At 36.3% G+C, this 16,333-nt stretch overlaps 1 protein-coding gene across 3 annotated transcripts in view; it reads left to right on the top strand.

Moving 5' to 3' along the window:
- LOC121863267 (proton channel OtopLc-like) overlaps nt 1-16,333 on the top strand; it is a 49,627-nt gene extending 33,294 nt beyond the window's left edge. For all 3 annotated transcript variants that reach the window (XM_042361833.1, XM_042361842.1, XM_042361851.1), the window contains 6 exons: nt 6,620-6,801; nt 7,507-7,663; nt 7,856-8,120; nt 9,551-9,713; nt 9,939-10,076; nt 14,794-16,333. In XM_042361833.1, coding sequence (XP_042217767.1) covers nt 6,620-6,801; nt 7,507-7,663; nt 7,856-8,120; nt 9,551-9,713; nt 9,939-10,076; nt 14,794-15,015 — 1,127 coding nt within the window. In that variant the 3' untranslated portion in view covers nt 15,016-16,333. The remainder of the gene's footprint in view (nt 1-6,619; nt 6,802-7,506; nt 7,664-7,855; nt 8,121-9,550; nt 9,714-9,938; nt 10,077-14,793) is intronic.

Consider the following 16,333-nt stretch of genomic DNA (forward strand, 5'->3'; position numbering starts at 1 on the left):
AGGATTGATCCTGAAATCTCATTTTATAACTAACCCCACAGACAGGCAACCTCTATTCCCTCCCTCCTTTCATGGATAAGGAGGAGTAGGCTAGGAAAGCATGATTGAGTGTGAAATTCAATATGACATGCTTGTGTTACACCACAACTTGGCAGCCTCCTACCTTTAATGGTGGCCTTTACTTCCAAACCTCAGTTTTTCAGGGGCTTTTAACAAGTATATTCTTAAGATCATTTGAAGAGTAGATTAAATCAATGAATACTATCTGGCCACTATTGTTTATGGTCCCCTGGATCTGTTCACCTGCACCATTCTAAAATTGAATTTGACAAGCAATCCTCCATTAATTCCCTTCTGTTTCTCTCTGCATTAAATCACCCATTTCATTTAAATATTTACTGAAATTTACAGCCTCATTTTGGCTTTTTTTCTTTACTATCATTTGTCACTACATAAACCTAAATTATACCAAAGGCTGCGGGTTTAGCATTAAACTTGGCTTACAGAACTCTGTCTGAAACTGTTTAATATCCCTTCACACATTTACCCAAATCTGTTTTACAAGAATTCCTGCACCTCTCATGTTTTTCACCACCAAAATAGATGCTATTTGAATTAGTCTATCTTGCTTCACATAATCCTAGAGTGTCCCACTGCAACATTTCCAGCTTCCTCCAAACACTTACCTTACATAAACTCAAAATATGAACCTGGAATGTGAAGACATATTATAATGTCTTCACATTCCAGGATTCCAAGTTCATATTTTGACTTTGTTTACTTATTCTGAAGTATAAGTTCAAGGTTTTGTAATGCTCAAACAGTGCATGTTAGTTTTTGTTGGCACACTGCTCACCAGCATGTGAGGCAGTGCTATTGAACCTCCAGGTGATGATGATCCAACAAGAATGCCCAAAAATAATTGCTAGCATCATCCATGTTACATCCATCAGTCAGACACCTGACTCTTTCTTTGCTAAATTACTGTCTTGTTATTCCATCATTGTCACGGGAATTAATGTATGGTGTGGGAGGATGGTGACCAAAACACACACTGTATTAAACTGTAAACATTTACAGTTGTATACAGAGTTTTTGAGTCCAATAATTCCAGGATTTCTGATACAAATCTCCCAAAGTAACGTGAATATGGTGCACCACCTCTCCCTCGCTTGTGAGTTGCCACAGATCATCCACTCACTCAACCAGGTCAGCTCCCCTCCCCCATTAACACAAACAGCTGTTTTCCCAAATTACAAATACAAACTCTACATGGCATTACTTATTACATGAACACACTTAAAACGATATACAGTACTATAAGGAAAACTAACCCCACTACTGACATTACGTATAAATCTGATTAAATAAATAATAATAACAGTCATCTGAACCATCCCATTACCAAAATGTTTAACTCCCCTTTATCCCAAGATTCCCAACGTGAATCAACACCAGTAAATGTGAGCTTTTAACTCACAATAAAGGTAAATATCTACATTGATCACTAATGGAATTAAGACATATTCTGACCATTTCAGATATTTGACAATCATATATAATGTGTATGTATGTAATGGGCATTATTAGTACATGTTATACAGTACTTTAGGTGGATTAAAGAAACACTTGTCCAAAACTGAGAATTGTACTTGATTATTGGGTATTTTGTAGCAGACAAGACATTGGGAGATCCACTAGCTTAAATTATATTTCTTTTTAAACATTAACTATTAGTAACTGGTTGCTTTGTGCTCTTTCTTTAACACCTTTCTCTCTGACATACCAAAACTGCACTGCATGATGGGTGATAGTGGCCAAGCACTATATCTTCATATTTGTTTCCTTGCTATCTGTTAATAGTCCAATAATTTGCACTAGTATTGCATAGATGCACAACCTTTTCTTTTTGACAGAAAATTCATACCTTTTTCAAAACCTGTCATGCATCTGTATATGTGTTGATGCTATTTCATGCTTCTTTGTACTGTACTTAGTTTTGCCTTTCTGACCAACAAACAAACAATGTACTATGATCTAAAATTGTAAATAAGTCAGTTTGTGCAATTTTGAAAAATATGTTGATAGATCAGATTACCAAAAGGGGATGAGGAGGAGGCGGCCACAGTGACTAAAACCTGATCATACAAGTTATCTTTCTTATTGCTGTGATCAGTGTTATTATTACACGTATCGTCTGCTCAAGCCCAACTTATGGCCTCTGTTGTATTGTTCAAGATTTAAGTCATGGAAAATCATTAGTTTGTCATGGGAAAATTTTTAGTTTTCTGTGAGTACCATGATGTGTGGCCATACCTGTGTTAGCCATGTCATTATGGTGAGGTGAAATTTAAAAATTTTGTCATTAGTATTTTTCATAACCCAAGCCTGTCTAGAATAAATTCAAAATACTGTACCTGCATATCCAACTCGCTTGAGATCGACAACACAACTGGGGTAGCAAGAGAAGGGATCAAGGTCACACGCATGCCACTCACACTCATTACAGTGTTGCCTCCTGTTGAGCCACACAGAGAGTTCATGAACTTAATTGTCAGACCTCATACATGCAGTACAGTACAGTAGTAATTTTATACCTGTAAAGAGAAATCAGATGAGATTTGAAACAAAGTGAAAAAGATGAAACTCTAAGCCAACAACTAAAGAATTACAGTGCCTTAGTAATACATGAACACTCATTATATAATTGGAGATATGTTCTATATGAAAAAATTTCCACACTCGACCTCTAATGAGTTTTAGTGTCCTCCTAAATTCCTCTTTGTTTACATGATGCAGACAATACAGTCACAGATGCCTTGATGACACTGATTCAAGGATCATGGTGAGTGTGTTCTGTATTAGTTATTTGATGTTGATTTTATTTTGCTTTCACGGTTTCCTCAAACATAAACCTAAGTGCTAGAACTGAGTTTAACAATGCTAAAGAGACAATGTAAAGTGATAAGTGTAAACACTAATGATGGAATTCTGTGAAAAGTGGACCAAGGACAGTCTGTGAAGAACTGAAAATTCTATAGCACTGATTTCAATGTGGGCTGGCTTCAATTGCTTAAAAAGCAGTACCTTAAAGCCACTGGAGAAAAAAAATGAAAACACAGAAGTGCAAAGCCTCTAAACACACCTTGGCAGACTGGAGAAATTGAGTCAGGTGTGCCTGTACTGTAGTTGGTAAACTTTCTCAGGTCCAAGATGTGGAACTGTGACCCCTGGGGTTTCGAGGTGTTACAGGGATCTAGGTGGAATGGAGTAGGACTCTGCATTATTGTGAGGTTCTTGATCAGGTTGAAATAGAACTTTTCTGGGACTTTGTCTGTAATGGAGATGGAGAAAATTTTTATTTCTCTTAAATTCTCATAGTTGATGCCAATTGTAAGAACTGACTTAGTGCAACATTTACCTGTTAAAACACATCAATATAAATATCAGGTTGCTTAGATATTTGAACCTATTGGAGTAATTATTGTTTTCTAAGCTGTTCATGTTCCAAAGGTCTGAAAGGATCTTAGAGCAATCATGACCTTGATAAATGAATGAGCTTTTTCATAATACGTAATTATTTTAGATGGCTGTGACCCCTCAAATGTTCTGCACTTTAAGGATGTGATCTACATCTGTTGTGGTGAAGGATGTTTCTTGGCAGGTTTGTTCTCACAGAATTGGGGAAGTTTAATCTTTATTTGAATAAGGAATACATCAAGTTCATTGACCATCATTTAGGCAAAATAGCAGCTGAGAAGATCTTCATGGAAATGTCTGGATTAATACAAGATTCAATCCATAAAGTAATCCTTTCCATCATCTATTTTGATAATTGACCGACTAAACCACCTTGGGATGCAGTGCATCAGGATACTCAGCTTTATAATGTGTATACAGGAATACCTCGCTATTAGCAACCCCAATGCTGTACAGTAATCATAACCCCGCTAATCTGCAATTGATATTTTAACACGCCTATTCAGTATTCGCAAAAATACCTCGCTTATTCACAAATGAAAAATTACGATACTTTACAGTAATATTTCAAACTGGACGAGATAGTCGCAGCTTTCATATTCTGATGTAAGGCCAGCTTCACCCCTACTGGGCCAACCTTTGAGTTGTGTCGTTATTTTTCAACTCATATTTTTGAGTAGATGTGTGTATTTTTATTCAATTTCTTTTACTCTGTTACATGCACACAGAATTGTTCATACAGAATGTGCAAAAAATAAAAAATAATATGATTAACAGAAGGTCAAAAACATAAGAGATAATGAAACAAATCTTACAACCACTGGAGTTACCCGGATTGTGTGAGGTGTGAGTGGTGGTGGAGATCTTGGCTGCTTCAGTTTCCCACGCCTAGCGAAACTATTGCCAACCGACAGTGCAGTATTTTTTTTTTCTCCTCGCATTTACTGAGACTACAGTATACAAGTGACCCTGGTCCCTAATAGCCTTGGATAATGAGGAGTATATATTGAAAAATGTGGTGAAAGTTGCCAGCTGGGAACCCCCTCTTACATAAATTATGGGAAAATGCCCCAATATTTAGTTTTATTAATCTCCCTGACTTTTAGGAACACATCCCTTGAATTAACTGGGGTATTCCTTTACTTCTCTGGGCTGATTTTTGAGCAAACAGGTTGTAGTCTAGGCTATTTAATGAGGATTATAGGTGTTTGGGTTCTCATGGAATTAGGAAGAGTTGGTTGGCTTCTTACCTGGTACTGTATAGGCAACGTTTTCCTTACTATCCGAGTTATTAGGTTAGGTTTAACCAGTCTCTTAAAGCTCAGATGGGATACAGTTGCTCCTTTTCCATAGAGTACCCCTCACTGTGAGCTGGGCTGAGGACTTATGCTTGGCCCAGAAAATTTAATATGGCTGATGATGGGCACTGCCAGGAGAGGCTGTGTAAGGTGCTGTAGTACCTCATCACCCCTCATCTGTCAGGGGCAGCTGTGGTTTCTTATATCCTTTATAAAAGCTAGAGTTGTAATTTCATATGCTTCTTGTAGCCAGTGTGGTTATAAAACGAGATTTCTTGGTTTAATCAATCATTGATCACTACCCACGTATGATATGCATCCTTTCTCTGTAAAGACTATTATGGTACGTATACAAATTTACCATGTTATCTAGAGAGTACTAATTATACAGTAGAATCTCTCCAGTTATTGGACTGATATTTCACAAAATGATGTAGTTCTCATTAATTTCCTTATAATCCAACAAAGTTCTGCTATAACGCGATAATTGTGTTCTTGTAAAATATCATCGCGTAATAGAAATAACAGGGCTTATGGAGAAAATAGGGTTAGGTGCAGATTACTATCGAAAAAATTTAGTAGTTAGCCTAACACAAAGGATAGCACAGTCTAAATAAATGTTACATTCATATCTAATAATGAAATCATACAGTAAATTTAACACTTTACCTTGAAAAAATATGAATGTAACTTGATGGGGAGAAGGGTGATTTTGAGGTTGATAACATCAAGCTTCTCTTCAAGTGTTATATCCTTTCTTTTACGATAATCACCGGGAATTCTATCATCAGAATGCTTTTTGGAGATATTCTTCTTTACCATATTCACAGTTAATACCACAAAATTGGAGAAATAGTAAGCAAAAATCGCGTTATAGCAAACAAGCGATCGCGTTATACAAATATTGTTCCGAATTCATAAATCGCGTTAGAGCAAATTCGCGTTATCAAAACACGCGTTATAGCAGAACTCACTGTAGTTTTATGTTTGTCATAAAATGCAATAATCTGGATTTATAAAATAAAATAAACATAATAAGAAAAACATTGGTGACATATTTTACAAACAAAATAGCAAAAAAATAAGAAGTTATTTTTAATACATGTGGATGAGAACTATTTGCTAAGCCAAAGACACTTTATTTTTATAAGAGGCACTGGGAAAACACTTCAGGATATAGACTTCTACTTTAGTTTGGGTTTACATTCCTTTTACACTTGCCCTAACCTTTACTGAGGAGTGCAGCATTTGAACAGCTATAGTGCTCACCTCCTGTGCTAAGGGTTGCCGATTCAGTCCTGGGGTACTCCAAGTCCACCCAGCTGCAAATGTGCCTAACTTTACAAGTTGGGGAAGTGAAGGCGGTTGAGTGCTATACCAGTCACTCTCCCTCCCTGTGCACTGAAGGCTCAATATATATTTAATTTGGGCTTCTCGCATCAATGGTGCCTTTTATGTTCGTGATAATTTGTATTTATGGTCTTTGGGTCCAAACAGAAGTACAGTTTTGTATGTACAGTGCTTGATACATTTGGTTTGTGGTCCCAAGGTCCATTGCACTCAAATTATAAGTTACTTGTTAGCTCACAAAATTCTCAAGTATGCATCAGTGTCAGTCCCAAAGGTGTGCAAAGAAGAGAGCTTCTTAACAGTTCATTTGCCATGACATATCCAAGTTACATCCTTTTAATTGTATCTCTCATGTGCAAATACTATTATAGTATACACATTTAACATATTACTGTACTTCGAGATTAAAAAAAAATATTAAGATTTTATTATAATTTATTTGGCATCAGAATTCCAAGATATAACTTATCATATGTACTGTTATCATGAAGGTCGGAGTAGCACACCTGCTCACCATGGAGCAAGTGGTGCAGGTCATCACAGTGATGCAGGGGCTGTCTTGGGTCACCATGCAGATGAAACCGACGACTCCATGGAGGATCTCACTCTCCATTCACCACTAAATGATTCCAAACATGTCCCAGAAGTCCATGATTTGCATGATCTTCATGAGGTATGAAAACTTTTTATTTACTGTAATACTACTGATTTCTACTTATATTTTTTAACATTGACACATGGCAATAAACTGTACTTTTTATGGCCCACCACAAATACAGAATGGGCATACAACTTTAACCTTGTCCACCCATCCATACATATACCTGTATGTCTGTATTTACAGCAAGTTCATTTTTCTCAAACTTTCCTGGGCGAACTGTAATTAAACTTTACAGAACAGGGGTCTTGATAAACACTAAAGCTAAACATAAAAAGTAGTCAACTCTTGACTACTATTTAGCTCATAATTAAGTAAAGTACTGTAGTTAACATTTCTGGTCAATAAGCACAGTAGGGCACCAATGTGTTATGGACTCAATTTTCTAATTATTTTATGATCTGTGGAACCTCATGAGTATATATATTATAGTGATATTGGTCATTTTTATTCTTTCAACTTTTATACTGTAGTTGTTTATTCATGCTTTAAAAATACTTTGTAACTTTGTTTTCTTTCATCAGATATTATAGTATTCATGGATAATATCTGTTTCTGTTAGTATGTGCATGTTGTGCTTAATATCTATGGGAATAATTCATTAATACATTACTGTACTGAATATGATCCTTCTGATTCTAATACAGTATTCAGAAACACTGTACAGTATTGTACTCATAGATGTTTTAAATATGTGAATTCTTTATTATCCCATTTCAGGCATCAAATGAAAGTCATAACATAGTGCGAAGAGCATCTAAAGATCAGGCATTTAGTATCTATGAATGCCGTCGTTCTGAGCTCATGGGCCAACTTGTGGATAATGCGTCTCCTTTCCTCTTCCCATGTACTATTGAGTACTCTCTACTCTGTGCTGGTGAGTTTTATGACAATATGTTGATGACTTTTGCTTTAATCATAATACAGTATTAGGATGTATCAATACCAACTGCCTGAGTAGCTAATAAGCTGTTACAGTATTAGCTACTCAGGCAGTTGGTCCATCCAGTGTTAGTAGTGAATGCTTTACCTGATCTTGATTTATACAGATACTAATTTCACTCCCCAGGTGTCCTGTATGTGGTGTGGAAGAACATCAACAAGCCTGAAGTAACTTTTGATGGGGATTCAGATATTTCCACCTATGTAGCCCGGAAGGCTCGTCATCATTATTCTGTGGACTGTGCACATGCTAATCGTGGCCTGTTTATGGGTATCCTTGTCCTCGTTCTCACCATCATCTCCCTTATTTTATTTTTCGTCCTTATAAACAATGAAGATTATAAGGCTCTAGCAGTTTTAGAAGCTAACATCATCGAGCTTTCGGTATATGGGTAAGAGCCTCTGACTCATATTTTTTGTATAGTACAATATTTTACACTGTTTGTGTTGCTGGAGTTTAATGCATTTCCTTTTCATGTATTTAAACAAAGGATAATGGAGTATTGCTTATGAAATCTCATTTACTCCCTCAAAATGTATGAAGATGTGACACAAAATTTTCAAAAAATTTCTGTATAGCACATGTGTAGCTGTATGGGCATTGAGAGTAGTGGTGAAGTTTTGCTTAGAGGTAGGCTGAGATGGTTCAGGCATGTAGAGAGAATGGAAGAGACCAATTGGGTCAAGATGTACATGTGTTTGAATGTGGAGAGCAGGAGAGCCAAGAGTAAGCCATGAATGACCTGGGAAAAGGTTGTAAGAAATGGCATCAGAGCTAAAGTCCTGATGAGAGGCTGCAAGAGACTGCCTAGCATGGAGAGCTGCCATCACTTTATTGTGGCTAACCCACAGAATCATAGAAATTGGACATTAGATGATAGGTGTACATACAGTACTTTATGGCATATAAGGACACACCCATCATTTCAGCAGGATTTTTTTTTCTCCTGCAGCCATAGTTTTCTTAAAATAATATATTGTATATACAGTACCAGTAAATGAGGGATGAATAAAAATAATACCAATAAATAAGTAAAAAAATGCTGTACTGTATTGCGATTTCTTTGCTGGACAACAAAATTTTTCAATATAGTTTCACTACACATGGGAGACAGTTCAGAACAGCTGAGATCCTTCACTTTCCCCCTCCTCTTAACACACAAAGAAAGTTTATTCCCTTTTCTTTTTGATCTTATGATAATTATTTCTCTTATTTTTTGTACATTCTGTATGCAAGATTGAGAGTGCATGTAACAAAAAAACCAAAAAATAATGACGTGTATTTACCAGAAACTACGAGTTGAAAAATAACCACAACATAGTTCACAGTTTGGTCTGGGGTGGTAAGGAGAGGGCTAGGGAGATATGGCTTTTGTGACAAGTCTTGTGTTACTATTACAAATACAAAACTAATATAAAATACTGAAAATCAAGTTAAAAAAAAGTAAGGAATATTGTTACAAATGTAAAGTAACGTCTTACATGTCAAGTCAAAAGTCTGAAACAAACTCACAACTCCCTGTACCTCCTTTCCCAGCATTCATAAACCATACCACCTACCTTTCTTATGTTAATTAACAGTTGTGCTACTCCAAACATTTGTATGCAATCTAGATGAAAAAAAATGCCTAGGTGGCCCTTGGGCCAGCAATCCTCGTTACAAGAGGGGCAACCATTATTATTATTATTATTTTATATATATATATATATATATATATATATATATATATATATATATATATATATATATATATATATATATATATATATATATATATATATATATATATATATATATATATATATATTTGTTTTTCATCAGTGTTGCTACTGTCACAGTGGTGATAGGGATGATACAGATGCGAGAACTGGAATTTATACCAGAAGGGGACATTGAACTGGACAACATTCTTCTCCTTATTGCCCAAACTGGAGTATACATTTATACTTCTTTCACTGTCATTGGAGGACACTTTACTATGAGAGTAAGAGCCTAATTTACTTCTGTACAGTAATATACCTTATCTTATATTTGTTTTATACAGTGTAAGAATACCACAATGATAATACTATATATTTACTGAATTATGTGCTCATATTGGATAAACCAATACACTGATTGTAATAGAGTTTATATTTTAATGAAAATAGTAATTGAAGATATTAGGTGAGTTATGATTTCTTACTCATGCATTTTCTTTTCATTGTAGGACCACATGGTTTTACCTCTGTTTTCTGCTATCATCACTCTCACCCAAACAACACTGCAGACCATTTTCATCTTGGATGCAACTAGACGATGTTGTTTCAGTCGTGATCAACTTGAACGTAAACCTGGCAGAGAAATGGTAAGGCACACATTGTGTGATATTGAGGAGTAGAGTTTAATAAGATAAGTAATTGTGAAGTAGTCTTTTTCATGGGGTCTTCATTGATATATTTGCTATAATATTTAGAATGCAAATCCATTGGAGGAGTAATGAATTAAATAGTGTAAATTTATATAAATACATATTCAGTGTCCTTGTAATGTGTATAGTCTCATGTATTTCTAAGCATATTGGAGACTGTATGTGTAAGGCTAAACCACTTATAAAAGAAACCGATACAAACCCAACCTAAAATGATTAAGATGAAGGTAAGGAGTTAAATTGTTTTCATAAATGGATTAATTCCATACTTTAACTCAATAATACAGACAAAACCAAAAGATTCACAGGAACATACTGTATAATAAATAGCTTTATAAATGTATCCATGTTCTATCTCAAAATTTATACAGTGATCCCTCGGTTAACGAGCGCCTCGGTTAGCGAGATTTCGATTAACGGTTTACCTTCCATAAGATTCTTAACTTCGGTTAACGAGCAATCCCTCGATTAACGAGTTTTTTACGAGCCGACTTCAACATGTTTTTGCTTGCATTTGGCGGTCCACCAGCTGTAGTATTAGTCAGCCAATACAGTAATCGGTTTTAGGGCTTAAATTCCTTACTATTTTAGTAAATATCAAGAAGTTTATACTATTCAATAATTTTAAAAGTTTAATATTAACTTTTTTAGTCATTTTAACAATTATTGAACATAATTGAAGGTAAAGAAACTAGTTTCTGGCGTGCCATCCAGCCTGTTAACACACCAGACAGGCGTTAGTCTCTCTGTTTTCAGTGGAGGTAACATCTTGCTTGAGACACTCTTCAACTAAATGCTTTTTTTCTGTGTTTCCAAGCAAATTATTGGTCATTTTGAAATATATTTTACATATTGACAATGTATAATGCAGTGCAGTGTTGATTTAAAGAAAATAATCTTGAATTACACCAAGAAAACTAAAATTTTATGGGTGAAATGGTGCCATGGGGTGACTTCTCTTCCACCCCAATGCCTTCTCTTCTCCCTTCTCCTCCACCCTCATTCTAATTCCCATCATCATCATCATCCAGGAGCTTTCTACATACACACCTCAAAGTAAGTGTACTTTTCTACCTTTTTTGTTGAATTTAGGCAATTTTCGGTGAGCTGGAACCAATTACCCAAAAACTCATTGAAACAATGGTTTCGGTTAACGAGTTTTTCGGTTAACGAGCAACCTGTTGGAACAGATTGTGCTCGTTAACCGAGGGACCACTGTATTCTAATGCATTAAAACAATGTCTATGAAGATCCCACCAAAAATTTTAAGAAACAAAGTTGGTGACCCTTTCCTTAACAGGTGAAGATGAAATGTTTTTATTAATACTGTATTCAGAAAGGGTATGGTTAAAAACAAAATAAATGTAATAAAAGGTAAAAAAGGAAAATAAGATAGGTTATTTTGCACATAATACTGAAAGAAATTTATCAGGAGGTGCACATGTACTTATGTACAGTATTAGAACTACATTTAAATGTATCATCATGGAAGTGTCAGTGTAGGTAGAAAGAAGAAAACAATAAAGTAATTCCAGTGTCAGCCAAATCGAAAATATATACAGTATATAACTCAAAATTTCCTTATATAACTTAGATTTCCATTGCATTATTGTTACTTGAGCAACTCTTGCAGATACGCAATAGTATGTTTGGATATTTAATATCTAGAGAAATATTCCTTCTTTACACCCTAATCTTCCTCTCCCTGACCTGCACCCTAACCTTCCTCTCCCTGACCTGCACCCTAACCTTCCTCTCCCTATTCTACACCCAAACCTTCCTCTCCCTGATCTACACCCTAACATCCCCCTTCCTTCATACAATGTTCTTTTCCCATCTACAACTTTCCCTTCCATTCTAGCACACAGCCCTTGCTCTTACAACCTTCGTTTTCATCTTCCACCCTCACCTCCCCTTCCTCTTCCCCTCAATATTCTTTTCACATTCTCCCATTCCACCCCTTTCCCTGTTATTTTTATCTCTCACACCCACTGACCATATCTTTCACTTCACCTCCAATTTCTTGTCAGGTGTACCTTAATATATTATCTGTATCTTCCCCTTAAGCTGTCTTGTCCTTTCTCTTAATCTTAAATTCCTTCTTCCTCTTCTCTAAACACCACCCAACCACTTTTTCTCTAATCTCTCTATTGTGTTCACCATACACCTTTCCATATACTATTCCATTCAACTTCTCCTCCTCTTTTATAAACTTTCCATCCTTTTGCTTTCCCCAAATCTTCTCTCTCCTTTTCTAAGATTTCCTACCATCTTCTTCCCTTTAACCATTACTATCCATTCCCCATAATCCTTTGCAGTGCTTGAAATGTAAAATTTGAAGTGAGGGTATGCATATACATCGAATGGTAGTGCTGTTTCGTTAATTTTTTTTAGCAAGGTGTATTATTTTTCTAACCTGTACATTGTAATGTATTGTGTTTTTATATATATTTGTGCCAAGTATTTCACACACAGTACATCTAATAAAAACAACACAAATATTCAAAACAAGATATATCTAAGCGGGAGGGTTACAGGGCGCCCTGGGTAGGCTTAACATAAAACACACACGCTATGCTAATGTAGTTTGCACATGTACACTACTCATGAGTCACACAACAACCACAGTACCCCCAGGTCGCGCTCCTCACAGATTCACTATCCATAGGCACACTCACCACAGGTCACAGTAGCCAAATGTAACACAACCCCCAAGTCACACTACCCATAAGCCACACATCACAGGTTACACTACCAATAGGTCACACTACTGATAATTATAAATATCAAGTATAGTACAGTACTGGTATATATCAGTACAGTATAGTCTGGATTTACGCGGTTTTTGTTAACGCGTTTGGTCATCTGTGCAGTGCCTTGCCAGAATGAAATGCTTTAATTACACAGTAAATTTGGTCATTTACGCGGGAAGTGGCGCAGGCAGGATGCGCACAAGGTCGCCCAGTCATCAAAACATTACCGAGTTCTTCACCCGCCACCCACCACAGCCGGCCCAAGTCAGTGATTGTGATAATGATAGTGAGGATATGGACTTTGAGGGATTTGACAAAAAGGCCCTGCAAGCCTCTGTGGTGGATAATGATACAATTGATACAAGTGATACAGGTGAGGGCCAATAATCTGCCCTCTGCCTCGGAACCAACCCCCCATCCCCGTGTGCCCAGCCATCTTTTCTACTAACATAAGTGTTAAAAAACCAAATATTATTGATATTTCTCTTAATTATTAATTGTGTGTGCATACTATCATAAAATTAAGATGTTATTTTGACTACAAGGTACGTATTGTGTCGGAAAAAGTGGAGTTTGGGGGTCGGTCCAGTCTCTATTTCAATTAATCCCATATGTTCTGTTATTTCATTTACGTTTTTCTAGTTTTACGCGGGCCTCCACGGGTTCAATAGACCGCGTAAATGCAGACTATATTGTATATTATTGCTCCAAAAGTTATCAAGCTGCAACCGTGATGTATAGTAATGTTCTCTATACTCACACACTGCAACGTTGTGCAAATTGGAGAAGTGGGGGTATGTGTACCCCCACATTACCCTCCATTTTGAGCACTGATACTTCGTCTCCCTAATACAGTAAGTCCTCGCTTAACGTTGTGGTTACGTTCCTGAAAACCGCGACGTTTAGCGAATCAATTTTTCCCAAAAGAAATACAGTAAATAAAATACGGGAGTTACGTTCCTGAGGCTCCCTTTGCCCCATGAAATACATTACATATACAAAAATTCAACGGCATTTTTATAGAAAATAGTATATACAGTACAGGGTATATAAAAAAACTGTATCATTTTGTATTGGTACTCACCGATGGGCAGAGGTGGTGGAGTGAGTGTGTGGTAGGTAGTGGAGCAGAGGAGGCGGATGGCAGGAGGGGAGGAGGATGGCGGGAGCAGAGGAAGAGGAGGGTGGTGAGTCACTGAGACTCGGCAGCTGCTTCCTCCTCCCGCTCTAACTGGGGTTCCTCCGCTGCTGTTTGCTCCTCCTCACTTGCAGGATGTTGTGATGATGTTGCTTCTGCCTTCCGGGTAATGGTCTTACGTTGCTTCTTCACAACACTAGCATCAGTAGCACTTGATGGGCACTTGAAAGCCAGAATGGTTAGAGTACAGTTTTTATAGCAAAAACACTTCAGCACACATGAATGATGTGGAAGCCTAACAGAGACTGGCGTGGCGTCGCTTGGGGATGCTGTTACGTTCTACGAGTGAGAGGTAGCGCGCCGAGAGAGCATAGCACGGCAAGATGAGAGAGGGTGATGCGCCGTAAAGAGTAGTCTGTGACGACGCAAAGGCTACATTAAATTGAGTCGTCGCAACATTAACCGAATTATTGGTATCTAAAGAGTAGCGACGTTGTTCCAAAACAACGTTAATCTGGGCGACGTTATATGAGGACTTACTGCACTTTAATTCTCCCCTCCATATTCCCCTTCTACATATTTTTTCCTGATCTTTTATTCCTTCTTTATGCTCCCTACCCACCCACCCACCCCTTCCTTACTTCTTCCCCTACTTCTCATTAAAATGAGACAGGTAGATTTACTTATCCTTATTTGTTTGTTTTTTTCAAAGTAACTTTCCTGCTTATGTGTAGCTTGACACATACCCTTCTTATTTTTTCAGGTAACTTTCCTGCTAGTGTGTAATTTGGCAATGTGGGCCATAAACACATTTGAGACGTCGCGTGCCGACGCTCATCCGACCCAGCTCAACTTTTATGGCATTTGGGCGTGGACCATTATCTCTCACGTGTCCATGCCTCTTGCCATATTTTATAGGTTCCACGTCACTGTTTGCCTGTGTGAGATATGGAAAAGGTCATATAAACTAAAGAATGAATTTTAATAACTATTTTGTTGTTGTAAATATTCAGTTACTTTTATTGTTGAATGACTACTGGAAATAATAAGAGTTTTGTATATACAGTACAGTACTGAAGACACAGTTATGAGAAAAGAATGATTACTAGTTTTATGAAGAAAGAATAATTACTAGAAATGTGATGCTGCTAAATACTCAATAAGATAAATCAATGTTGGAAACATAGAACTTTGGATATATTTCCAATCAAATTTATTATTACTTGAGACATAACTTTGTATATACTGTATTCACAGTTGTTGTAGTAAACCGACTTAGATTTTTTTACCTGTCTATAGGAAAGGATTGAATCAGTTCAAGTCTGTCATGTGATATTTTAAATGTAAACATTACATATTACTGATGAACCCAATATGTTGTAAGTGTAGATGTACTGTCAAATGATTATATTTTACTGCAAGTGATGGCATACTGAGAAATAATCTTGAATTATTTTAGATTTCTTCAGGGATTGTTTTTAACTTACCCTACTTACATTCACAAATTCCTATTTACAGTATGTACACATTCACCTGACAATCTATTGGTTAATTATTTTCTACACTGTAAATATACACTACTGTATTCACTAAAACCAGTATATAATGTGTGAAGTAATATTTTATTGAGTTTTAACCCAGAGTTCCTAATTTTACAGTTGAAGTAACACTTATTTATAATGTAACTTATACTTGTATTCTTCTTATCCAAAGAATCGAAATTATGAAGAAAAAAGAGTATTGATCGTGTAGACTATACGTTGTATTAAACTTTGAATACAGTTATTTCAATGGCTTACAAGCACAGTATCCGTTATGAAGAAATTTGTGTATTGATTAAACTAGAGGGAAGATTTTTGTGCCAAATGTTACTTGTACAGTACAGTGTTTTTGTTCTATGCAAATTAAAAAGTATTCTTAAATTCAGTATAATTATGCTAAGGCATTCATTATGAAGGACACATTTCTTTTAACTCCAGACATACATACTGTACTGTACACACCTTTCTTATTTCATTCTCCATAGGTGATGCTTTGGTGTACAGTACTTATAAAAATATTTACACAGTAATTTAGAGTTCTTCAGTGATTGCATTAGCATTACATTATATTGTCATTTAAGTGATCAGAAAAGTGACCGTTTTGCTTCTTGAAAACTAGGATCAGCCATTTGCAGTTTGCTCTTGTTTATCAAGACTGAAATAACCATCCTTGCATTCACCGAAGGAAGAAATAGGTGTACAGACCTGGGAATTTGCTTGCAAACAGTAGATCAATGTAAATAAATGTGGGATGAATTATAA

Source organism: Homarus americanus, unplaced genomic scaffold (genome assembly GCF_018991925.1).
Source record: "Homarus americanus isolate GMGI-L3 unplaced genomic scaffold, GMGI_Hamer_2.0 scaffold40248, whole genome shotgun sequence".
Lineage (NCBI taxonomy): Eukaryota > Metazoa > Arthropoda > Malacostraca > Decapoda > Nephropidae > Homarus > Homarus americanus.